The 27,091-nt window shown below is 37.0% G+C and overlaps 2 protein-coding genes across 5 annotated transcripts in view; one reads left to right on the top strand and one right to left on the bottom strand.

The window, feature by feature from the left end:
- Positions 1-27,091, bottom strand: part of LOC120343859 (torsin-1A-like) — a 43,336-nt gene that overhangs the window by 15,151 nt on the left and 1,094 nt on the right. Inside the window, exons 1-6 of one of the 3 annotated variants that reach the window (XM_078113229.1) lie at positions 12,216-14,438; positions 11,268-11,393; positions 10,095-10,234; positions 9,105-9,280; positions 5,344-5,499; positions 1,985-3,115 (exon numbers count right to left, since the gene is read on the bottom strand). In XM_078113229.1, coding sequence (XP_077969355.1) covers positions 2,893-3,115; positions 5,344-5,499; positions 9,105-9,280; positions 10,095-10,234; positions 11,268-11,393; positions 12,216-12,342 — 948 coding nt within the window. In that variant the 5' untranslated portion in view covers positions 12,343-14,438 and the 3' untranslated portion in view covers positions 1,985-2,892. Of the gene's footprint in view, positions 1-1,984; positions 3,116-5,343; positions 5,500-9,104; positions 9,281-10,094; positions 10,235-11,267; positions 11,394-12,215; positions 14,439-27,091 lie in introns of those variants that run through there. The other 2 variants (XM_078113232.1, XM_078113230.1) reach the window with 2 other exon arrangements.
- Positions 17,685-27,037, top strand: LOC120344493 (torsin-1B-like). 2 transcript variants are annotated; one of them, XM_078112893.1, is made up of 6 exons: positions 17,685-17,883; positions 18,212-18,337; positions 19,451-19,590; positions 20,449-20,624; positions 24,200-24,355; positions 25,821-27,037. In XM_078112893.1, the coding sequence occupies exons 3-6, from the start codon at positions 19,507-19,509 to the stop codon at positions 26,044-26,046; spliced, it is 642 nt and encodes a 213-aa protein (XP_077969019.1). In that variant the 5' UTR covers positions 17,685-17,883; positions 18,212-18,337; positions 19,451-19,506; the 3' UTR covers positions 26,047-27,037. The 2 variants fall into 2 exon arrangements, with proteins under 2 accessions (XP_077969019.1, XP_077969020.1); XM_078112894.1 differs by lacking the exon at positions 19,451-19,590 and having other exon boundaries at positions 17,688-17,883.

The following is a 27,091-nucleotide window of genomic DNA, read 5'->3' as shown; positions in this document are numbered from 1 at the left end:
ATGTGAACCAAGATGACGGACACCTGAACATAGTATGTTTACCGGGTTAGGCCATAGTTTTATTCCAGGTTTACTTATTTTAGTTCTATTTCGAGTTCGGGGACTAGCCAAGTGACTCCCTTAGTATTTGTACCTGAAATTATGGCCTAATCTGGTACACATACTACGTTCCGATGTCCGCCATCTTGGTTCACATACTTCAGGAGTACTGATTTCGACTTCCCGTAAAATTGATCAATCGGAACTAATTCTACTAGACGTAACAATGGCAATTTCTGTAGCCGCTCAGAAACGTCTTTCGCTAAGACCAGTATGCTTGTAAACATTGCCTCGTTTTCGTGGTTTTGCGAGTTATTTGTCATTTTGCATTGTGTTTCCAAAAGTTGTAATTTAATTGTCGTTCGAGAAACTTTAGTTTAAATACAATATTCAAAAATTGTTAAAAAAGGGTTTTTCTTGGGCCAGGGATAGGTCCAATAAGACGCAACATAGACGTCACGTGCCTGCGTTTTGCCGGCCCTTGACCCCGTAAGTTCGTGTTTTAGGTTGCTCTTCGCATCTGGCATCGCCTTTCTAGTTAAGAATTCAAGTCGGAATAGGATTAAGTTTTCTGTATCTGCTCTGCCATAGTTGGATGTATGATGTTATTGATTATTGACACGTAGGCTATTACGTTAATCAAACATATTCGTCGTACAGCATAGACTTATAGTTGGTACCAGTAGACCAGAATATTCTTGAAATTTGCAGCCACCAATAGCTAGCCGAAAGCAATAATATCCCGTACCGCAGCATACATTAGTATTCTGTACCACGGCGTTTCTCAAACTTTTGTGCCCCGAAAAACCTACGCTTTTATTTCTTCTCGCTGAACACCAAGAAAAATTGATGATAAAAAATTATGTAACGGATTTACTTTGTGCAACAGGCTTATCACGGCCACGACATCTGAGAGTTCCAGTTTTAAACCAACAGTTCATTGAGAGGCCCATGGTCACAATGTAAACTTAACATTTAAAAATTATAGCCAAAAGATGAGGATATTGAATGTAAATGCCATGCTCTTCAAGCCTGCGCGAGGCCTGTCCGCCTGTTTAAATAGCAAGGCCTGGTTGTCGCCAGTTAAGACAAATTTACGACCGAGAGGCTCCGAAGTACTGTAAGGCCGAGATCGCTATGCCGAGCAATTTAATTTCAATTCCCACCCCCTTCCCGCTCGCGGAACACAGTTTGAGGAACGCTGCGTAGCTCATTCATCCATTTGAATAGCCGTATTATCATTTGTCGATCAAGTATCACATTTATTACATTGAAATTCAGTGGCAATCACATTTGACATGCCAAGGAATTTTGTAATAAAGTCAGCTGCGTAGTATACAAGCTGGCCATCGTGGTCGGAACGTATTTGTCGAGCTCCAGCTCGAGGTTGAATGACGTCAATTACATCTGTTTCCATGTTTGAGTACTGGAAATTAAAAATCCATTGGTAAGCCTACTGTATAATTGCGGAGTAACCCATTTCCACTTTGTATCCAACCTTTCGATCCATTACACTGGCCATGATATCGAGAAGGTCAGGAAGTGGTTCGCTGTTGGCCGAAAGAGAACGGAAGTTCACTTGCTGGATGGTAAGTGGAGCTAATTTTTGAATATACCACAGCAAATTCAAATTAAATCTTCCTACCCGCTTCAACATTTGTGCCACACCAAGCACAATACGGTAAAAAGCTCACTACTGTAGGCTGCCGAAGTAGGGCCTTGCAATGTTGGACCACCCCGATCTAGTTAATGTTTTACAATTTGCCGGAGAGAGCTTTACCTATGCAGCGTTCCTCATTGTTATTGCGATGTTTCTTGTTATTTGTGTAGATTCGCATAAAAGTGCCGCTTGGCCATATGTTGCCAGCTCAGCTTGAATCTTTTCATAGAATTTTGTAGGCATTGATGATTGATTGCATATATTTCGGAGGTATGAGCAAAATAAACAAAGAAAATGACAAGCAATAAGTAAGATACAACAAAAGCTAAATATGTATCGGCTCATATTCGATGGGGACCCAGGGGTGTGTTCTTAGTAATTTGTAGATAATGGCAGATACAAGAGGTGTACTGACATATCGGCAATAGCGGTTATTTTTTCATTATAGGTATCGCCATCGGCTTAAAATAGACCGATATGTACAATTTATTCAGCTGTTTGATTTGATCCAAAATGTTTAGTGATAAATTATTATGCAAATGTTGATCACTGAAATGTTCGCGGCACTAAAAACGGGTATTATGACGTTACTACGTTAACTGGTACCATGACGTTTTATCACAATATTGAACTTCGTAATGTTTCAAGTTCAGATATTATCAAATATGATCAATCCTTTATATTATATTTTTCGCTACCAAAATCAATTTTTGCATTTTGAAGACTATATGGTAATCAGGAATCTAAATATCAAACAAATACCATTTCAAAATGCCCATATGATAATTAGTACGGCATATCCATTTTTCTCTGGTCATATTTATAAGAGGCTGGCAACGTCGCTTGTTATAAATACAAGAAATTTTATATATATGTAGGCCTATTATATTTGACAGTAACGAGAATTACAGCAATTATAGTCTCGTATTATTACTTCGACACATCCTTCCACAAATCGTCATTAAAATATTTTTCAATCGAAATCCAAAACAGCAGAGACAAAAATAAGTAATTGGTATTGAGAAATAATCACATTGTGATGGCAATTGGCAAAAAAATCATTGGAAAAGCTTAATTTGTTTTTACCAGTTTTAGTTTTCGTTTAAATTAACTTCATTTTTTTATACTCATGATCAAAGCATTTCGCTTTTTCAAGTGACTACCAACGACCGTATACAAACGTCCGGCCATTATTATAATTCATCCTTGACAAGTGCAAGTCTATGTGCAATCCCTTTGCAACCAGATGTTGAGTACAGCTGCTCTACTTCAGGAAACCACAATAAATCTTCCAAAACTTTTCCTATAACATTTTCATCTCTGTGCATATTTCGACGTTTCATCTCATCAATGATACACTTCCGGACGTGAGATCTTTCCAGTGGTAGAAAAGGTACAAAATGGTCGATGTAATTGCTATGATAAATTTAAATATCTTTAAATACAATGATAAATTAATAAATTATTTGGGTTCGACTCTTGCTGTACAGTATAAGTAGCCTTTAGCAGATATCCAATAACAAAGGAGGGCGCTCAAGAAGTATGTGTACCAAAATATGGAGGTAACTATACATCAAACCTACTTTACATCAAGTTGTGTAAAGGGACGGAAATCTATGGGCAGGGGGTTATATTCACTTGGCGAACACAGACAGTCCCCGAACTCGTAATCGAACTAAAATAAGGAAAATCGGAATGAAATACAATAGTGGTACAAACACTACGGTCTACGGGAGTACCCAAAGAAGATCCCCATATGCAACAAAAATAGATTAGTAGATTCGTGGTATTATACAAACAAGACACTCAACATTACGCTCTTCAACACTCATAAACGTCAATACGAAATTCATAAAGATAGAATATAACAGGGGTGGCCAACACGTCGATCGCAACCAACCAGTCGATCGCCACATCTCGAGTTGTCGATCGCGCCTGATGTTGAGTGAATTTAATAGAATAACCCAAATTTTTTTTTGAACCAGTTTCATGCAGCACCTGTTGTGTTATAAAACAGAACGAATACATTACAGTGCATGCATAAAAAGCAGGCTGTAGATCTGAATTGTATGATTCGAATAAATCTCAAATAAATGATGAAAATTTACTCCGGGTACAATTACGTAATCAAATTAAATGAAACATAAAAAATACGCCACCGGAGCCGAGCTTAATGGCAGCGGTGAAATTTCATGTATGCGTGTGTGCAGTTATTTGCATATTCAGTACTATTTGCGTTTTTGTGTATTTATTGATCAGCCGATTGCGATCTACTTTGAAGATTTTAGTCGGCCGAAAGCAGATTGGCGACCCCTCGAATAAAAGAACAAAAGCAGTATGACAGTGGTCCCAACCTCTTTCGTTGAATGTCTCCTCTCTGCCTATTTTGGGACTCTATTCATCGATAACCGTGGATCGACAGCAGCGAATGAAAATATGAGTAATACGACGTCAAAGCTTAAAAATACACGCACCCCTCAAATTGAAATGTAGTTGCCCTGTCTAACTACTTTTCTTTACTCTCTACCTCTGCGTTAGAGGATCCGTATTCACCGACCGTAAGGATGCTGAAGCAAGAAAAAACGGCCGTGTTCACAACACGTCGTAAGCACGTCTAATTGGCATGGCATAACCATTTTCGCATATATTATTCCTAACTCCCACCTGACTTCGTCATTTTCAAATTTCTTCACTGTAACGTAATAAGGCCCTTCAAACTATAATAACTGTCATCCAAGGCGCGCAGACGATCACCTGAAACCGAGCAAGCTATTTCTCGTGTTTTCACGTCGTAACGATCCCGATATGAGAGAGATCGCTGGCGTTAGAGAGTTGGCGAAGATGCCATTTCGGGCGATCGTAGCTATTCCTTGGCAAGCTCTTTGACGTGTTTGTGAGAGAGGTAGTGGTGACGTAATCTTTGGATGACGGGGCCAGAGTTAGATCAATTGTAATTGATTACGATTAGATCAACAGTTTTTCATGTAAATGTAATGGAGGCATTATCATTCTGTGTAATTGTAACTGTAATTTGCTAAAATTTTGGCTCAATTACCTTTTCAATTAGACTAAATTTTAGTATTTTGAAAATGAATTAACATCAAACGAACTCTTCCGAAACCTGTGTTGAACCACTTCCTGCACCATTGTCAGAGTTTTTTTAATCTATGAGCAGCACTGAGGCATGCTGTAACAACTGCAAAAAGAAACTTAAGTTCTCAACCAAGGCTTCGCCAAACTTGATCACGCACTTGAAGAGATGTTCTCCGCATCATTATTGGGGTCAGAAATTTTTGGCAGCCTAATCTTCATCAAATGCAATCCAACAGTTTTTGAGTAAGTGAAAATGTAAATACGAACCAAAATGTTATCATTGTAATTTGATATTTTTGAGTAATTGTAATGTAATTGAAACATTTAAGAGAGTAATTGTAATTGAACTGAATTAATGTAATTGCTCCAACTCTGGACGGGGCCAGGTGGGGGTTAGGAATAACATATGCAAAAATGGTTGTGCACGCCAAATACTTACTTGAAGAACCTCGGAAATAAATAAGGTATGAAACATAAACAAAGCTGTCTCAACAAATGCACTAAATGTCAAGACAAAGGCCCCAGTTACTTGATTCGGTAAAAAAACTCACTTGCTAGCCAACTTGCTGTTCTTCAGTACACTCACTTCGTTATAAGCAACATATTCTAGCATTTCTTGGGTATCACGTAATTTGATTTCCTCTCTCTTTCCCTCACTTCTCCAATGTTGAAAAGCCACTTCTGTAATTCTCTGTGCAACTGTGGCACTGTTAATTTTATAAGCAATGGTTTAGTATTGTTTGGTTCCTTGTATGCTCTTGTACCTAGGAAGGAAGACTCGGGTTCAAGACCCAAGTCAGCCACATTTCGGCAGTGATATCTGTGAAATTTCAAACCCCCTCACCTAATTTTGAGGTGTGACACCACATTTTTATTCCTAACGTATATATAATTGTATTTAAATATACAGAAAGTGGTGCGACACACTAGTGCAGCTGATCAATCGAATACATAACATATTTTTATGGTTCAGAAATAGTTTTATTGCCCATTGCTAAATATCTGCCAATCCCTGAATTTGAAAACACCGCCCTAAAATGAAAATCTGGAAACATACTGCTCTGCCAGTGAGTTAACCTTGGTGAACAAAATGTGACGCATGATTCTAACTTAATGAAGCCGTAATCCGCTCGACAATCATAATCGATGGTGGAAGTTGACGCTGATGACTTATTGCCGTATCGCTCCCTCCAGTCTATACCGATTAACTTTGCGTATATTGTTGTATATTTTTATTATTGTTGCAATGCTTGTTTTTCTGGTTAATAAATTATCTCTCGCTCGTATCGGGTATATAAAGATAAGGAGGCAGAGTTTTTTGTTTGAGCCCACGTGGAATGTCACGCCTCCTCATTCAGATATTTATTTTCGTCGTGCACAGCCAAAATACGATATGAGCAAAATAAAGGGAATATACCAAATTATTAAAACGGATATCGGCTTGTTGCAATAGAGCAGGCCTGCACAACTCAAATTACCACGAGGGCCGCAAGCATAAATCTGAAGGGCCGATGGGCCGCAAACTTTGCCACATACATATTTCACAAGATAAACTACAAATCAAAACAATATTGTGAAACAGTTAAATTTAATGAAACAATTTCATTACTGGTGAGCTGAAAAATATGAAAATCTTATTTTATTGAGTAAAAACTAGGTACAGTATTTTGCATATGAGATGGCAAATACGTATTCAGTGGTTCATCTACCTTGAAAACCCACCCTTTATTTTCAATATTTCTTTTTTATTAGAATTAGGTATTGCGTGTTGCAGTATAAACTGAATGCAGGAAAATATTTTACTCATACTCCCGCGGGCCGTATGTTGTGCAGGCCTGCAGTAGAGGATGGGTCGCGAAAGACTCAAAGAGTCATCCAGTCAACGACACCTTGTAGCTGCATTGAAACAGCAAATATAGCTACCGAACAACTCAATATTAAACAACCTACTAAAATAAAAGGACAACAAAAAGAATAAAATGCGGATGCCACAATGACTACGGAATATTGCCTGAACATTCACGCCGTTGCACAACGACGTTTAAGGTTATAAAATGTGAAATGCACGAAGTTCAAAAAACAGCGTATCAGCAACTCCTACAGATCGAAACCCTGTTAATTTTAGTCAGTATTACCGTATCGTGCTTATATCTAAGTTTTGTGCCTTGTTTTAAGCTTGCGTCTTATAAATAACGATGTGCTTATTTCTAAGAAGAGTGCTTATTTTTGAGTTGTGTGCTTATTTTGTCTCAGAAAGTGGATGACTTGTGTGTATTTTGCGTACAAAGTTCCGTAGAAACGAGGGACGATGTTTATTTATCATTTATATTATTTTTGGCTCTAGGTAGATGAAAACCATGTTTTTTTTTTATTGTTCTCATATAGGTAAAATTATAGACAAGCGTATAAATTGATATTACAAATGCATAACATATTTATTTAACATGATTTCACAATTTCAACTATGACATATTATTCCACTTTTTATTATGTAACGGTAATTTGCCCCGGTTAATTGCATACCATTTCTCGCTTTCTTTTACACTTTGGATAAAGTCAACAAAAATGCCAAATATTGGAAGAATACGTTGCAGTTTACATCGATATATAATAAAACGAGCACAAATTAATATACAATTGATTAACATGTTATTCGGAGGGTTAAAATAACCTAAAAAACATTCTTTTTTGCCCAAAGTAATTGCCGGACTGTCAGTAATCAAATATAAGTATTGATTAACTTGTGCTCAAAAATCTTGAGTGATTGGACAGTCAAAAAATAAATGAAAAAGGTCTTTAATTGCATTTTCACAAAATCCACATAGATTTGAATTCACCAAGTTAAATCCATATAAAATATTATTTAGCACAATAGCTCTCCGAAAAAATTTGGTTTGAAAAGATCTCAATTTAGTTTCAATCGTTGAATAGTAATTATTTGAAAAGTATGACAGCCAATCAAAGTCATTAGGTAAATTTAGATTTTCTTTCCAAAACCTCTGTTGTTTCTCCGGTGGAATAAATTTATTTTCCATAATGCGTTTATACGATGAGCGGCACGTATTTTCACAAAATGTACTTGATAAAAATTCATCAAAATCAAACATATTTATATTATGTAAACGAATAAAATCACTAGAATTCTCAATACAATCCATCCAATATTCTGGTATGCAACAAATTAATTTATAATAGTTCCTATAATCATTTGCGTTATATTCTATTCCATAATGTTCTATCAGTTGAAAATAAGTGAATAGAGAATTTCTGTTCATCAAATGGTGTAATTCACAGACTCCGTGTTCTTTCCAATTTGTTTTAAAAAATGGCATTCTTGCATTTGTAATTTCTTGTTATACCATAATGGTTCATTATAAAGATGGATATTGGTATTAGATGTTAATTCCTTATATATGTACCAGGTACAAAGTGTACCCTTAATTGTTATAAAAAGAAGATTTTTTATGAAACGAGAGTTATACCATAAATTTCCTTTCAGTAAACAATGTATTTCAATAACACGTAAATAATAAAGTCAATGGTTTTCCAATTACTCTCTTTCGACTCATCTATGAGGTGATACAACCATTTCAGTTTTTTGGAAATAATGGTACTTTCAACGTCTACCATAACAATTCCACCTTTCATTTTTGGGCCAATCAATGTTTTACGTTTGATTTTTTCCCAATTTGAATTCCATAAAAAACGAAATATTAAAGAATTCAGTGATTTAACAATTTTTTTGGGAACAGTAACAGGTAAAAATGTAAATAGGAGATATATTTAGAGTCTCAATAATATGGGTATAAATATGGTCATGGTTTTAGTGGAGTACTTCGCACCTGGCGGTACAAACGCCACCATGTGGCTTCTACTGGCAAATCAATAGCCAGGTTTGTCCGTGGGAATGGGACAGCAGTAAACAGCACACATTTGTATTTCTTATGAGACACGAAATAGCGTATGATTTTGGTGAAATTGATGGTAAAAAATTTCGTTATGGTCTTATATTTGAGCATAGCGCTCTTGTTAGTTATAAAGAGCAAAATATATTCACAATATACTTTGTGAAGGGGCTGATGGAGACATTTATAAAAGTTATGAATATGAAGTTGATAAAGTCAGTGAATTTTGTTGTTTCGCATGTCTTTTAGTACACGTAGTCCTATTTAATAGATGCTGAACCTAAATTTAACAATTTTCGTTAAATTGTATTCCAGTGGAATGGGATGCGGAATGGGAATGGATAGAAAAATATGTCCCATGGACGAGGCTGTATATAAAGGATTAGGAAAGAAACGCACTTAATTACCTTGAAAATATAAAGATTGTTTTTCTAAAATCCACCCTGTCCACGCGGGCACTATGTCCAAGGAAAGGCGCCAACACATCCATTATCCCTTCTGAGATATGATCGATTTCATCAAATATAAATACTGAACGCCCACAGTCCGACACATTATGATATATCCATGAATGTAACTGGTCCTGTAAAGGGAGAGTTTTATTTTATAACTAGAGATTGAATTCAAAATTTAATTTTAAAATTAGGTTCTCTGGTAAACGAAACGATAAGGACATACGTAAAAGTAACATAAAATCTCGTAATAAGATTGTTTTTTAATACTTACGCTATCTTAACAGGGCACGCTTTAACTTTCGAAAGCCAAACATAACGCTATAATCGCCTAAACAAAAATTAAACGGTTCTGCTGATTGTCACGTCATTATAAGAATGTTTCCGAGCGAACTCCCTGAATCATTTGATTTTATGTTTTGATTTCTAAATTTTTTAGCAAATGCCTTGCAAAGTTCAGGTTCCTGGGGTAATTAAAATACCGTGTTTCCTCGAAAATAAGACCTAGCCTGAATTTAAAAAATGATTTTAATGTAACCTCTCCCCGTAAAATAAAACCTAGTCGATATCGCGAAATTTTTTTGAATTAGTCGATAGCAAGAAATTTCTCCTACACGTTTTAAATGATTATAATGTTCAGCAGTTGTTTTAAATAAAAACGTGTTATTTATAAGTAAATGGTTATCGGTTTTCATATTTTGTATATTTAAAAATCTCGTAATTGTCTACTTTGTAACTTTGTCTTTAATAAATGAAAAAAAGGCATCCCTCCAAAAAAGCCCTAGTGTTATATTTCAAAAGTAAATTGAAATAGGTACCTCTATTATTTTCGGGAAAACACGGTAGGTTGGTTACTCTTGATATAAATATGAAAAAGTTCTATTATAAACTTTTATTTTTTCTGGCAATAAATTTTAACTCTATGCAAAAATTTCTGACAATAACCTTATATACACCCGTCTTATCTTTATGTCTGAAATGAATGTTCGGATTGAATTGGTGAAAATACGGACTGTGTTCCCCCTTCTTGAATAAATTATTTGCGATCATTCTAGAAACAAAACTTTTTCCTCCTCCGGTCCAACCTGAAACAAAATAACAACATAATGATAACAATATTTTGCTCTCCCGTAGTATGTGCACCAAGATGGCGCACAACCTGATATCCTAACCTGGCACACATACTATTTTCAGGTTGTGCGCCATCTTGGTGCACATACTACGGGAGCACCAAATATTTTTATTCCAAACATCTGATGACTTTTCTCGCGTGTAAATTTTTCTATTTTAACAATATGATGAAGTAATGTGTACTGTAATGTATATTTCCCCGACTTTTGACTGCAGAAAAAGACTCCATATACCATGACAATATTTCTCATGCTTATTTGCAAAGAGTTTAGAGTTGATATTTTTTGTAGCCCTTCGAATCTGTTTCAAAACAGACAAATATTTATGTGAACGTCCACTGACATGGTGTAAAGATAATACTTATTTACTAGTTAGGGGTGTTCCGGTTGTTACAATTTTTTTATCATCGTGACACATCACCGTGAGAATGTAAATCATCGGAGCATTCATCCTTGCAATGTTTACTTACAAAACTTCAAACATCACGATTCATTCCTATCCCGGCAGTCGGTACCAACGGGCAGACAACACGTTATAACAGTGGTGGCCACAAATTTCGTCCACATAGACTGGCCATATGAGTGTGACGTAAACAGTTACATTTTATGAACAATATTTACAGTGTTGCAAAAACAAAAGTGGAAAACAATAAGCCTCATGCAAATACTAAATTTAATCTCAATCTCAAAAAATTCTTGAGCTTAAACATCAAGGTTTAGGTTGGTTGTGCCAGCATCAAGCGGGCCAGATTGAATTACCTAACGGACCGGATTTGGCCCGCGGGTCGTATTTAAAACGCGTAGGAAAGATTTCTTGCTATGACCTAGGTCAAAAAAAATTCGCGTTAGTGACTAGGTCTTATTTTAAGGGGAGGCCCCATCTTAAAATCATTTTCAAAAATCAGATCAAGTCTTATTTTCAAGGTAGGTCTTATTTTCGGGGAAACACGGTATATAAAAATTGACTATTACAATTATATTTGCTCACCATGAAACGAAAGAACCAGTGGCTTCGATGGATTAGGGTTGCTGACGTGATCTGTTACTGCTTTATATACGGTAGGAACAACGAGGTGTTGGCCGTGTAACTTGTTTTCCAGATCCCATTTGAAAGCTGAAAGCAAAAGTACACGACGTATTATTTGTGAACGCATAACAATGAATACGAGGGCGTTGACTTTAAAGGGAGCTTCCGAAGTATGTGCACCAAGATGAACCCCCCTTAAGGCAGTATCGCCCACTTCTAGTTTATACTAAACTAAAACATTGCGCACGTTATTGTATTTTCGTTTCGTTAATGACTGTTTTCGTATGACGAATCAGTAAATCTATCTCATTATCCGCAATCAGTGATTGTCAACCAGAGGTTCTGCAAAGTTACATTCAAATTCGAGAGCCGCTATTATATATATATATATTGTCCAAATATAATCGAATGCACTGGTAAAATACAATAATTGTGTTTTACTAGTGTCCCGTAAAAGACTTTCTGGTGTTCCGCGTTTAATTAGTGTTTCACATTGAAGTACAAGATTACTGTTATATTTTAGGGTGTGAATTACGTGAATTGAAGTCGGACATTGTAATAATACATGGTGGGCTTACTCTTATGCCGCAGCCTCTCGACGTCGTTGCGATTGAGCCTTTCAAGTCGCTACTTCGGAAGAAGTGGGGGAATTGGATGATCAACAGCAATCATTCATATACCACAGGCGGCGCAATGAAAAGGGTCGATTTGACCACAATGAGTTCGTGGATAGTGGATACATGGGCAGAAATACCCGCTCAAACCACAGCGAAGAGGTTCAAGAAGTGCTGTATCAGCAATGTCATAAGTGGCAATGTGACGACATAGTACTGTTGTTTATAGCGATAGATTGTCACCATGCACATTAGGCTACTTTCTTTCCCTCATGTAAGGTTCAATATTACTTGCCTGAGCTGTTGAATATGATCTCTTCGTCGTCGCATTGTCCTATCCGTTTCGAATTACGACAACAGATACCACTATGCGCCCCCGCACTAATGAGTAATAAAATATGCAGTAATCTATTACAGCTCATCTTAGTGCAAAAACAAGTACAGCTTGATTGATTCAGTAAGCCGAAAATGAGATGTTTTGCGTGTTATGCAATTTCCTCCGAAAGTGTGACTGATATACATTTATAGATACCGGACACCACTGTGTGACGTAGTGAGCTAAAAATCTAGATATCTGACCTACGGCATTGGAATAGATTGTTCAATATTTCCAGGCTAGCTGTAGTTACTTATCGATCTTAAGATCGGTAAGTATGTTGATAGGTGTTTGTTTGTTTGTCTGTTAGATACACGCGATATCTCACGAAAGCGAGGTTGAATCTGCTCCAAATTTCGCATGTGCATTCATCATAGTTCGGAACATAATCGATGGATTATGTCGTATAATTAACGAGTTATAAATTAATTAGTGGTGGGACACACGGTGTCACTATGGAGTAAGAGCGCTGTTTTGGGGGATCCCCTAACCTCCGATCGATAAGTCTTCGATTCCGACCGATATTCTCGTTATAATGTTCTCAGATAAGCTAACCTACCTCAATGATAAACTACGTTCTTCGTTGGCTGGACGTGTATATCTGAATGACTGTACTTGTGTGCGGGTATAAATATGCATCGGTTGTATATGAATATGAACTGGTATTACTATTATGGCCGTTTGAAAATTAACAATAATCCATTTCTGCGTAAATTTTTATTGGCGCCCACTCAGATAGTGCTCAACACAACTACTGTAATGACATAAGATACTGAGGTTTTAACATTTGTTGATTAAGCCGTTTTTCTTTTATCTGGGGATAAATAATCATTGAAATATTATCCAATTTGTTTTTCTATACTTTTCGGAAAGTGCAAATAGCTTTCACGATGTCCTACGCTGAATATTAACAGATGTTTCTCCGACCCTTGACCCCACAAACATTTCTCTTATACTTTTCCATCGCAACATTTTTGATACATATTTTAAGAATGTTTTCACGAGTTGCCACTTAGCCTACAGACTGAAATACATTTTAGAAATTTTCGAAAAAACAAAATTGTCATTGCGTTACTTGATACACTCCTAAATTTTTGAATCAACTAACATCTGACATAAAGCCACTAAGACAAGCTAAGGTTAACAGCCATACTAAAAGACGATCCAAAATCCAGTGTTCACAGCCACGCTTAAAATATGCCTGTGAGGAAACAGTGTCTGAGCGACGTCACAATTTCTAATAACTACACCTCCATTAACTTATTGCTCATCGTTAAACAAGGAAGTCGATGCACAGAGAAATAACCATCGTATGACATGTATATCAATGAATCAGAGAACAGAAGATTAAATCTATATTGTTACAGCGATATTGTCTTATTAATATTGTTCAAATGGATTCAGAATTTTAATGTGGCAAGCAAAAAGGGCATCATTGAAGATAGACGGTTACTGTATATTTTTATCCCTTTACCCCAGATTTTCTCAAACTTTTTGCGCCGCGAATCTCTGTTTGGGAATCTTAGCTTCGATGGGCCCCCATCATATTCTGTATCACGTTGTGTACCCAAACTACGATAAAGAATTATGTTTCATTTGCAACACAAACGACATTAATGTTTTGGACGAGATGGCTTTCACTGCACAATTTATCAATTCTAGGAAAAAATTGGACGCTCCGGAAGTATCCGTACCAATATGACGCACAACCTGAAAAACCCTAGGCTGGTATACATACCAAGTTCAGGTTGTGCGTTATCTTGGTACGAATACTTCGGGAGCACCAAAAATTGTGACGAGCAAACTCGTTTGTCCGACTCTACGACAAGTCTCGACCTGTATTTTGTCATCGTATTGGTAGAGATGAAATAGAGTCAAATTTTAATTGCCCTTTCTGACAACAATGGATATTCGCCGCAACGATCAACCAAAAAGATGCAATGGATTTTTGATTGAAATCAATGATTAATAATCGATCAGACTATTTGCATATCGTTGTTCACTCATCGCAGACTCACAGGGGTCCGCGGACTCGAGTTTAGAAGACAGTGCAACCACTGAATGCCAACCGTGCATGTGATTGATGGGTTCAAGTGAGGTTGATGTACTAATCCAGTGTTTAGAAAACTTTCTCGATCTCATACCCCCTTTGCAAAGTCTCTCAACACTTGTGGCCCGTTTTTTTCTCTTAAAAATACTATAATTTGCTGTTTAAGCTCCTCGCTACGCTATAGATTCATTGCAGTCAAAAAAATAAATAAGTCGGCGTAATTTGGGTGTCGCTGCTCGATAACCAGCATTGGTTCCTCGCGGCTTCCTCTACCCACTTAAAATGTGTGATTTTCTTGTTTCTTCATATTTTGTGTAAAACTGACCTTTTTACTGCTTGGAAAAAATAAATTTGACTTGACAATTAATGTGAGCAAGGTATCGAATTGGGCCCAGTGAAGTAATTTGCTCGTGGCCCTGAGAGATCCGATCCATTGCCCCCTGAAGGGCCCGGTTCAGAAAACGCTGCGCTAAAAATATCCTCATACAATTTCACGTCAATAGGTTTTCATGCAATCAACGTCTGATTACGTAATTTGCGCACAAGTCCAAGAGTTCGTTTCAAGAAATATAAAACAATTATTTGAATATGATTTCCATATTTACTGCCTGCTCATGTTTCGGGGAACAGAAGGCCGACAAGACGGTTTTGCCGCCAAATAGTCAACTCAATGTGTGTCATGCCATTTGCTTATGCTATTGCAGTAGACCGGGAGTGGGCAACTGAGGCTGAGCAACTGAATTGAAGATGGTCGATCTTTATGAGGAAAACCAACTGGAATTCGCTTCAAATAAGGGAAATGACCATTGAGTTATGGAAAAGCACGCCAATGGAAAAATACGCGAATTTCAGACTAGATGCGCATAGAGTATTGCCAATATTTGCGTCAACATACGTCTGCGAATGTGTGTTTTCTACCCTAAAATACGTGAAATCAAAGCATTGATCTGTTCTGACTGACACCAATGTAAAAGAACTGCTTCGATTGGCTACAACGACATACCATGAGTCCCACTAAGTAGATAATAATAAATGGCTTGTAAATTTCTGTCATTTCATGTTGGTTAGTAACATTTACAATAAACTAGCATTCTGGCACAGCTGAATAAAGGTATATTTGATGTTCGTATCAATCATGTGTGTTCTGGTTTATAATGTGGCTCTTCGCGGTATCAAAGTACGAAATGCAGCTCTTGGTCTCTGACTGCTTGGCCACGTCTGCAGTAGACGAATTAAGCAATATTTGTGTTGTTGTCGATAGAGACGTCTCCAGTAATAGGTCATCGTTAATTCTTAAACGGCCATACTTGTTATCTAATTTTTTGTTAATATTTTACTGAATCAAACAGAGCGACACAGACAACTTAAGGTTTGTGTTTAGGTCGTATTTGCTAGAAGTTATTGAAAGAGTTATTGAAGTGATAACCATCGTGCATCGAGCTGTATATTAGGAATAACAAGGCGTTAGAGTGAAAATTTTGAGATAGAAACTTGTTGATACATCCTATGTATACTATATGGCGAAACTCCCGTAGTGTGTGTACCAGGTTATGTTTAGGCCATAATTTTATTGAGATTTTCCCTATTCTAGTTCTATTACGAGTTTGGGGCTGTCTGTGTTAGCTCCCCTGTCCATAGGTTTCAGTCCCTCCACACAACTTGATGTAAAATAAGCGAACAAAATTAGTTACCTCCATATTGATACATACTTTGGCAGCGCCAAACTCGGTATTCTGTCAGGATATAAGCAGACTTTAAAATAGTACCAATCGTTTGAAAAAAAAATAAGGCTGTTACAGTTCAGGCCAAAAGAATTTTTATTCATATAAACTGGAAACATGCTCAAACACCTTGTTGCGTGACAATAGATGCTTGGGGGCTCCCGAAGTATGCGAACCAAGATGGCGGACATCGGAACGTAACATTGGTAACAGGTTAGGGTTAAGCGATAATTTTTTTCCATTTTTCCTTAGTTTAGTCCTATTATCAGCTCGAAGACTAGCCAAGAGCCTCCCGTAGTATTTATACCCAAAATTATGGCCTAACCCTAACCTAGTACACATATTACATTCCGATATCCGCCATCTTGGTTCGCATACTTCGGGAGCCCCGATGTTTGATTGTTTAACGTGTTCAGGATGCTTGAGTATATTATAGATATAACATAGACACTATAGATCACAGCACTTAACACTATGCAGCAAGCAGAGAGTGTTAGCAAGCAAGGTCAACGGTGACAAGTATAGCATTAATAATGACTTCATAAATATCATCTTACAATAGAGGCAGGCACTACGCAACATAGAGTAAACCACATTGAAAGGTAAAATGAAAATATTATTTAGTATTTCAATTAAAAAAAACAATTATCCATCTACAGTATATATGTAAAATAGTCAATCATATATTAGTCATGTTCAACAAAATTCTGTTCATTTTCGGGGCGCACTTAGCAAATCGCTATAGAGCGCCGTGCTCTTTGGGAAACGCTGCCCTAGGGTTTGTCATAATAACCACAGATACTGCGTGACTAGAAGCAGAAAACATTGGGTGCTCCCGAAGTATGCGAACCAAGATGGCGGACATCGCAATGTAATATGTGTACTAGGTTAGGGTTAGGCCATAATTTTAGGTATAAATAATACGGGAGGCTCTTGGCTAGTCTTCGAACTGATAATAGGCCTAAAATAAGGAAAATTGGAAAAAAATTATCGCCTAACCCTAACCTGTTACCCATGTTACGTTCCGATGTCCGCCATCTTGGTTCGCATACTTCGGGAGCCCCAAACATTGAGTGCTTCCGAAGTATTTTTACCAAGATGGCGCACAACCTGAACATAATATTGTACCAGGTTAGTTTCAGGTTGTGCGTCATCTTGGTACTATTACTTCTGGAGCGCCAAACATTGAGTAGCCGATGAGCGTTATCATAAAGAACTTGAAAGTTTATGAATAATTTGTAAAACTGTATTGTTGTATATATATAACAATTACAGTCTGATTACAGCACGATATTTAGAGTCGATTAGTATTGGGTATTATCATATAAGATTCAAGGAAACGATGCTCAAATATATGGACACGGAAGCCAAAACGAAGTAGTACGGGTTGAAATAATAGCCTTCTCGCGAAAAATACAATAAAAGGCCTACAACTGTTTTTGGGGATCTTCATTAAACCCCTGGAACAACTTCACTGAAGCCCAGGGGCGATCTAACCCAAGTAAAGAAAGTTTTAGGACTTCCCGACCCGCTATTCCAAATGTATGTCAATAACACTGATATCATTGTAGCATGTTTGAGGAAAATTGCATTAAGTACGCGAAATATCCCAATTTCAGCTCACTAAATCAATCTATCTGTATTTGCATTAGGATGTGTTATAATAGATTACATATTTTATTACTCATTATTGTGGGCACGAATGGTGGTCTCGGCTGCCGCTTTTGGAAATGGACAGGAGAATGCGACGCCGGAGAAATCGTATTCAGCAGATACGGCAAGTACACCCCATAATAGTAAAATAACGTTTCATAAGGTAAGAAAGTAGTGGCCACGGTGACAATCTGTAGCTATCAATAACAGTAGTATTAGACAGTCAGTAGTTTATTTTCACATACCGAAAATACGAAAAGTACAAACAGAATTAGGTAAAATAAAAGAAAACTGTAAAAGGTAGACGCGGTAAACCGTCGTCACATTTGAATTATGATGTCAGGTTTTGTTTTGATTAGAACGTTAAGATATTATTATATTGCCACGCGGCTACGCCCCTATGTTCGAGACGGTAAATAGGCTGAGCTGTTTACCCCCCTCAATTATGCACAGGATTGGCAGTCAAATATGTCGTTTACTTTTGCTGTTAGGTTTCAAACGGGATCTGGAAAACAAGTTACACGGCCAACACCTCGTTATTCCTACCGTATATAAAGCAGTAACAGATCACGTCAGCAACCCTAATCCATCGAAACCACTGGTTCTTTCATTTCATGGTGAGCAAATATAATTGAAATATTCAATGTTATAAAGCAGGAGTGTGCTACCTGTGGTCCACGAGGGAAAATCAAGGCCCGTGGAGAAACGCCAATTTTGAATGGTGTGCGGCCGCGAAGAAAATTTTCAATTCAGTTTAATCTGGTACGTGCAAGAATTCCGATGTGCGTTGGAAAGCCTATACATGAATTTAATTTATTATCCATACCTATGACTTTACAGCGCTGTAACAATAGGCTTGTGCGAAGCGAGCAATGCATGTTATATGGTCAATAACCACATTTTGTGCCTGCAACTACAACGGCTAGAAAGCCTATGTTAAATAAAGGCGCGGCCGCGTGTCGACCAAAATTTTTGAGAACATACTACTGTCATTCTTAAAAGTATATGTGCCTTTTTACAGATGATGTTCCACAAACAATCGTTTCGAAACAAAAAATACATGAAGCTCTATTATCTTTCTCAATTCTACCAAATCTTTCCGTCCCGTATTTTTGGAATAGTCTGACAACACCAAATAAACGACCCTTCTTTGCTGACGGTCCTGACATCATAGAATCTGTATATTAAAGGCAAACAAGAAACGAACCCAAACTATTTACTAAAAAACCTAGTACTAAAATACTGCTGTATTCAAATTTAATAAACCGTTTACCCATCTGATGCCACTTTCAAAATCAATTCATAATGGTAAGTTAACAAGTAACTCCAACATTTGCTGTACAACTTCATAAATCAGGCGGAAATGACTGAATTTCTTAAAGAGCTCACTCAGTTGTTATGTCATAATTTATTTTTTGTCGACATAGGTCATGAAAGGACAAAAAGAGTTGTTAAATGTAAAACGGATTATTAACAAACAATAATGAATAAAGAAACACCGAGTTTCATCAGATAATTCAGAGTCTGGAAACTTTTTATCTGAAGGAGAATGATCTCGTTTCCGAGGCCTCGCTTGCGTGCCGAATAAATGGGCTCGCGTGCCAGAGGTTGTCCACCCCTGCTCCAGGGTTAGGGTAAAATCTCATCAAACATCTAATTCTTACACGAGAGACGCCATCAGATGTTTGGCATAAAAATTTTTTTATCATTATGTCGTTATTTTGTTCCAGGCTGGACCGGAGGAGGAAAAAGTTTTGTTTCTAAAATTATCGCAAATAATTTATTTATGAGGGGGGAACGCAGTCCACATTTTCATCAATTCAATGCAAACATTCATTTCAAACATGAACATATGGCGAGCGTGTATAAGGTATTGTCAGAGCTTTTGTCATAAGGTGAAAATTGATAACCAGAAAAAAATAGAATTTTCTCCTATTCAAATCGACGAAGACCCAACGGAAGCGCTGAGTCGTAGAACGAAATACCACATTTAAAGTCAGTTGCTAGTCGAAATCGGATTCACTAGTAACTGACTAATTCAAATTGCCCCCAACAGCTTGGACCTGGTGGATCATTCGACAGAAAATTTGGTTTATTCTTCCGTTTTCAAAATGTTTATTAACATCAAACTTCCACATGCTTAATGGGTACCCCCGAAATATGTGAACCAAGATGGCGGACACTGGAACGTAGTATGTGTACCAGGTTAGGTCATAATTTTTATTCCAACTTACCTTATTTTAGTTCTATTACAAGTTCGGGGACTAGCCAAGTGAGTCCCTTAGTATTTGGACCCGACATTATAGCCTAACCCTAACCTTGTACACATACTGCGTTTCGGTGTCCGCCATCTTGGTCCACATACTTCGGGAGTACCGTTTATTGGACACGAAGAAGACATATGGATCGTTTTGTTATTAATATGTTGTAGTATTCTTCGTGTTGTTATGAAAAATCGCTTTTCTCTTTAATCACTGAACCAAGTGCTCTAAAGTTTAGTGGTTACAGATTGTGTTTTCACCCGTACTACTCCGCTTTGACTTTCGTGTCCATATATTTGAGCATCGGTCTTTTATGATATTACACAATACTAACCGACTCTAAACGTCGTGCTGTAATCAAGACCCTGTATTTGCCCTAACCCCAAATCAGGCGGTCACGTGAAGGGCATGTGGGGTTGGTTTTGCTTGTAACAGACTTACTAGAAAAAAAATTCTATTTTTTACAGGACCAGTTACATTCAAAGATACATCGCAGTGCATCGGACTGTGAACGTTCAATATTCGTATTTGAAGAAATGGATCACATGCCAGAAGGAATAATTGATGTGCTGACGCCCTTACTGGAACCCAATGCCCAAGTGGACGGAGTAGATTATAGGAAAACAATTTTCATATTTATAAGGTATTTGAGTGCACTCTTACATAATCATTTACAACTAAGAGGGCACGTGGCGGCGCGTTTGTACCGTCAGGCCGCAAACAGTAATTTACCTCGCAAAAATTTCCACTGGAAAATGACAAAACTTTGATTTGTAGTTATTGCTGATTCGAAGGCAGTTTTCGATATTCGTTGCTCCCAAATTTTATGATTTTAAACGGTATTGTGAAAAGGCGTAATATTATGTGTAACATCAATCGATAACTCTGATTCTCCCTCTCTAAATATACTCGATACGGTTGTCGAGCTGGTTACGACTTCGCTTCGGATGTAGGGGAAGGTTGGGACACTTTTTTTCTTTTGCATATTTTGAGCCGTCAATTCTGCATATTCCTTTAAGTTTGCGGGACTAATGCATAGATGGGTAAATGTAGTTTTTATTCAGCGACTAAGAAATTCCCTTGCGACACACATCATACTACCAAAATGCTTTGAAAAACGTCTGTCGAGTGTCCCTCTATACCCCACTTGTGGGGCACATTCGGACAGACCCTGGGGCACAATGGTTCAGCCTGTCAAAATTCAACGAAGAATGCCCTAAAAAATAAGCAATTAATCAGCATAATCGTATAAGGAACAGGAAGACTTCAAATTTGAGGATTTAATATTTTTAAAATCAATGTTCAACTGAAATAGTTCAGATATTTTGACAAAAAATTTCGCAAACAAATTTGATTATTTCCTTCCTCGAATCTAAATCTGGAAATATTATCGATTCTCGAATATATTCTATATTGGGCCATGGGTCGAAAGAAACCATAATATTACACAAAATATGACGCATCTCGAGGTCTCTAAGCACTTATTGTATCAAACACTGTCGAAATGTGCCCTGTAGGGCATGTACCACTGAACCCCGATCCATTGTTCCCCATAGGAAACAAATATTTTCAGACCATCCCACGGCGAAATTCGGAAGGCACATCCACTCGCCAACGTTATGAATATTTTACAGTGGACTAAAGCTGAGAAATATTAGACGGTGGTTTGTCATGTTGGAAAGGCTAAAGTAGAAAAAAGAAAAAAACTGGAACGGTGAAATTTTAGTTTTAACCTCCAAAAACCAATTTCACCTCATAGCTTGCGCCGCTCTACCCATACGTTGTCCGTTCGCGGGGACGTTGTAACTCCCCAAAAAGCGGATTGAAACATCGAACCGTGGAAAGGATTGCGGATATAGTATCAGAGTGAGAGCTGATTTTTCACTGTGCCCCATGTCCCAACGTGCCCCACCTTCCCCTAGTTCATGCACCGCTTCTAGTAATGAGTTTGACATGGGTATTCAACCAGAGTTTCCACAGCATCATACGAGGCACAATACACTAAACCAGAGGTGGTGAACCTGCGGCTCGCGAAGTATTCAGGCGATTGAGTGTATGTTTGGCTTGAAGTCAGGACTGTGCAGAGAAAACAGGAGAGCCAGTAATACCTATTTCACTGGCAACGCCATTTCCAATAATCTTATTACTGTCAACGCTATTTCCAGTACAGCTTGTTTTGTTGGATCATCAATACTTTTAACAACGGATCAAAATAACCGTTGTTTCAGCCTAGTTACGCCGTCTTAACGGCAAATGCATAGGGATTAATTAGGAGGGGTAATCTTACTTTGTTTCGGCGCACGATACAAGGGACATCTGAGAGTAATAAAAAGTTTATAACTTTAGTTCAATGATTAAAACAAGGGAAGATCTTCAAAAAAATGCTTACTTTTCAAAAATCGGTTAGTTCTCACAATATGGATTTGTTTATATTTTCTGTATCCATAGGCGTTTTTTATGGCGGATAATGTTTTTTCTGTTACGTTATGTTGTCGGGTAATGATTTTGCAGTTGCGCAATGCATTCAATTGACGACTGATCCGAGTCTATTTCTAATGTCTTGCTTTATTAATTTATTTGTGTGCTCAATGTAACCTGCGGTTGCATCGACAAAAAAACATAATTATGAAATATCACGGCAATCAATGGCCCCCGCAAACCTTGGACATGATATATAACACGACTAATTTTTGTTATAAATCGTCACTGTTTATCGTCAGCGTGATTGTCATTTAGTCCATCGACATCGTTAAGCTAAATTCCGCCACAAATATCTCTCAACACAGGTAATGAGTGTCGTGTTACGATGTGTATTCATTTTATACTATACGTTAGTTCAGAAAAATGCAAATGTTATAACGCGATCATAATCGAATGAGTGGACCCGATACCTAAATTTCCATCCGCTAAAAACGGAGCATCAAGACCGTAAATCATGTTTTATTTTTCAAGATGGAGCTGATTTAAATATTATTTGTCGGCTTCTATTTATAAATTAATACCGATAATTCGAACTAGACAGTATTATCATCAACGACGCCGAGCTAAAAATAAAATTCCCATACTAAATTATTACTTATCGATTTTAATCGGTAGGTATGTTGATAGGTATTTGTCTGTCTGTGTGTATGTCTGTCTGTTAGATGCACGCGATATCTTACGAGGGTCAGATTGAATCTGCTCCAGATTTTGCATGTGCATTCATCTTATCTCGGACCAGAAGCCTATTGATTTTGGGCGAATTATGTCGTATAATTAGCGAGTTATTAATTAATTAGTGATGGGACACAAGGTGTCACTATGGAGTAAGAGCGCTGTTTTGGGGGATCCCCTAACTTTCGATCGATAAGTCTTCGGTCTCTGACCGATATTCTCGTTTAAATATTATTTGTCGGCTTCTATTTATAAATTAATACCGCTAATTCGAACTAGACAGTATTATCATCAACGACGCCGAGCTAAAAATACTAAATTATATTTTATACGTTGTAGATTGCAAGAAATGCAAAACTTGCGCCGCATATGTTTGACTTCGATCACGATAAAACATAAAATAAACAATAAATATCTTCAACCAATACGTGGACAGCGGCGCTGGGATGTGTGCGCGATATTCGATATTCTTATATCCAATAAAAGGACATTCGGAGGTCGCGATATTCTAATACATTTAAATATTAAATTCGTTAGTCGATGTAATATTTTTACGAAAAAAATTTCGTAAGTTGGATTTTCCGTATCGAGAACCTTTCTTGGGTAGAGTTCCCACTGTACAATATAAATTGACTGTATAGTTATACCTGGGTAGTCGATCAAAACATACGAGTCAAAAATGATACTGTATTCGAGCGAAAATTCGGATCTCCAACTGCCGAACCAAGCGGAGGTCACGGCCGAGTGAAATGACGAGCTTATGCAGTTGAGAGTTTACAAATCGCCAATTCGTCCTGATAAGAAGCGCTTAGTAAAGCAACAAAATTTCCAAAAATCTCACTAAGCAAAACATACATTGAATGTTCTATTTTCTGCTGCAATATATCATCAAGTAACTTGTATGGATGCAGTTGTTCGTTTTTGTTGATAAAAATTAATAGGTATCATATCAATATGTCATGACGAAAAAGTTGTGCGGCCCGCTTACTCAGCGGTGACTGATAAAATGGCTTCGTCACCCCTGCACTAAACTATCGCGAAGATAATGATACACTTTAACAACAGTAACACCGGCGGTGACAGAATTACAGAAATGGTTCTTCAACGTCGGAGACATGGTGGAAAGAGAGAAGAAATCAAACTGAAAGAAACCCAAAGAATGCTAGAACTTGTCGTTTTTAACGAGCAGAGTGGACTGAAGAACAGCATCTTGGTTAGCAAGTGAGTGTTTTTTTTTAATTTTATTTTCGGGAGTTGAAATAAATCAGGTAGCTGAGACCTCTGACTCGACATCAATTATCGCATTTGTCGAGGAAGCTTTTTTGGTCATGCTTCATTTACTCATCGAGGTTCTTATAGAAAGTCTGTCTCGAGATCAAAAAGTAAGTGTTGACCACTTTCTATTCAGCGCAATAGCATACTAAATCAAAGCTATTATAATGTATTTAATTAGCATAGGACATCCGGCTCTAGTAATTGAACTTTACAAAAAACACTCAGAGCAAAGTTACAATGCAAAAGAGAAACAACACACATTGCAAACGGAATAAAAAGTGACTGCTGACGAGCCAAGACGCGACTATCATATATTAATAAATGGGGAGTCTGCGATAAATGAGAAAAAAAAATTAATCTCGAAAGTAGTGATATCGTAGTGGATTCCAATTAGCACGAGTTTTGGAAAATGTTCTTTGGGTTGTAATTTTATTAAAAATTGTTAGCTCATACTCTTTTTGTTGCTTTTATTCTATCTGTTTGAATTTCCCATTGAAGTTTAAAAGTTTTGTAGAGTTATCGAAATGTAGAAACTCTTGTTTGTATGACAAATCTACTAATTTATTTAGTGCGAGTGTCTTTGCTGCATAAGGCGATCTTCTGAAAGTTTTGTATTATCACTTATCGATCTTAAGATCGGTAAGTATGTTGATAGGTATTTGTCTGTTAGATGCACGCGATATCTCACGAAAGCGAGGTTGAATCTGCTCCAAATTTTGGATGTGCATTCATCATAGCTCAGACCAGAAGCCTATTGATTGAAATTATGTCGTGAAATTAGCGAGTTATTAATTAATTAGTGATTGGACATGCGGTGTCACTATAGAGCCATGAATCGAAACCGCAGTTTCGAAAGATAAGTTTTTGGTCTCCGAACGATATTCTCGTTTTTATTTTAATGGTTCTTATAACTGGATTAGTTTTGTGCACCAGAAAAATGATATTATGCGTTGGGTGTCCAAATGCTTCGACCCGTTATGAGAATGTATTCTATAACAAAATATATAATTCTGGGATTTGTTAGTAAAATACTATACAGCAAGAATCAAAACCAAATAATCATAATTACGAGAATATCGGTCAGAGACCGAGGACTTATCGATCAAAAGTTAAGGGATCCCCCAAAACAGCGCTCTTACTCCATATTGACACCTTGTGTCCCATCACTAATTAATTAATAACTCGCTAATTATACGACATAATTCGACCAAAATCAATAGGCTTCTGGTCCGACATATGATGAATGCACATGAAAAATATCTGGAGCAGATTCAATCTCGTTTCCGTGAGATATCGCGTGCATCTGACAGACAGACAAATACCTATCAACATACTTACCGATTAAAATCGATAGGTAATAATATAGATATTTATCATTGTATTTAATTAATAAAATTTAAATTTTTTATAGGAATTCAATTTCCCACTTTATACCTTTTCTACCACTGGAAGGATCACACGTCCGGAATTGTATCATTGATGAAATGAAACGTCGAAATCTTCTTCACGGAGGCGGAACTTTTATAGAAGAAGTTTTGGAAGAATTACTATGGTATCCTGAAGACATAAAGTTGTACTCAACATCTGGTTGCAAAAAGGTTGAACAAAAATTTGCACTTGTCAGGGATGAATTGTAATAGTAGCTGGACGTTTGAATACAATCTTGGCTGTGACATAAATTGCCAAATAATCCAACAGGACATATTCTGAATGTTATGGAATAAATGCTTTGATCATGAATATAAAAATGACGTTAATTTAAACGCAAACTAAAACTGGCAAAATCAAATTGAGTTTTCTCAATCATTTTGTTGTCAATTGCCATCACAATGTGAGCACTGAGCATTCTTAATATCAATTACTTATTTTTGTCTCTGCTGTTTTGAATTTCGATTGAAAAATATTTTAAAGATGATTTGTGGAGGTAGCTGATGTGTCGAAGTGATAATACGAGGTTATGATACCTGTAATTAGCTTTATTTTTCAATACCATACATATAAGGTGTATTGTATTGATAACTTGCGACGTTGCTAGCCTCTGATACAAGTAACCAAAGAAAAATGACCAAAGAAAAATGGATTTGCCGTACCAATGATCATTGCTGGGCATTTTGAAATGATATTTAGCTTACCATATAGTATTCAAAATGTAAGAATTAACTTTGCGAGCGAAAATAAAATATAATTTATTCATTATATTTGATAATACCTTTACTTGGGGAATATTACGAAGTTCTGAATTGTGATAAAACTTCATTATACCAGTTATCGTAATAACGCCATAATACCAGTTTCTAGTGACCCTTCCTGTCAATTGCAATGAAATTCGTTACTGTAATGAATAATTTTTTTTTATCTGTTTTGACGTTGTGTTGTGATTTCTAGCACGACTAAATAAACGTATCGTCTATTACCCCACCCCCAGCGAAAAATAATTTCACCTATCAACATTCGCATACTAGATTATTCTTAATCATTTTGGATCAGATCAAACAGCTATTTTTAGCCGATGGCGATACGAATACCGAAAAATAACCGCCTTTCCCATACCCGATATGCCAGTACACCCATCGTATATATATACTAATCGCTACAAATTACTAAGAACCCATACCACTGGGTTCCCATCGAATATGAGCCGATACATATTTAAATTTTGCGATGTGCGAATAAACTCGAATA

This window comes from Styela clava, chromosome 5 (genome assembly GCF_964204865.1).
Source record: "Styela clava chromosome 5, kaStyClav1.hap1.2, whole genome shotgun sequence".
Classification (NCBI taxonomy): domain Eukaryota; kingdom Metazoa; phylum Chordata; class Ascidiacea; order Stolidobranchia; family Styelidae; genus Styela; species Styela clava.
Note: the sequence above shows the minus strand (reverse complement) of the source record. Positions and strands in the feature narration are given on the sequence as shown.

Excerpts from the sequence above, each read along its gene's own strand:
- LOC120344493 (XM_078112893.1), top strand. The coding sequence starts at position 19,507 with ATGAGGGGGGAACGCAGTCCACATTTTCATCAATTCAATGCAAACATT. Across the intron at positions 19,591-20,448 it reads ATATGGCGAGCGTGTATAAG|GACCAGTTACATTCAAAGAT; the intron begins GTATTGTCAGAG and ends TATTTTTTACAG. Across the intron at positions 24,356-25,820 it reads AACAGCATCTTGGTTAGCAA|GAATTCAATTTCCCACTTTA; the intron begins GTGAGTGTTTTT and ends AATTTTTTATAG.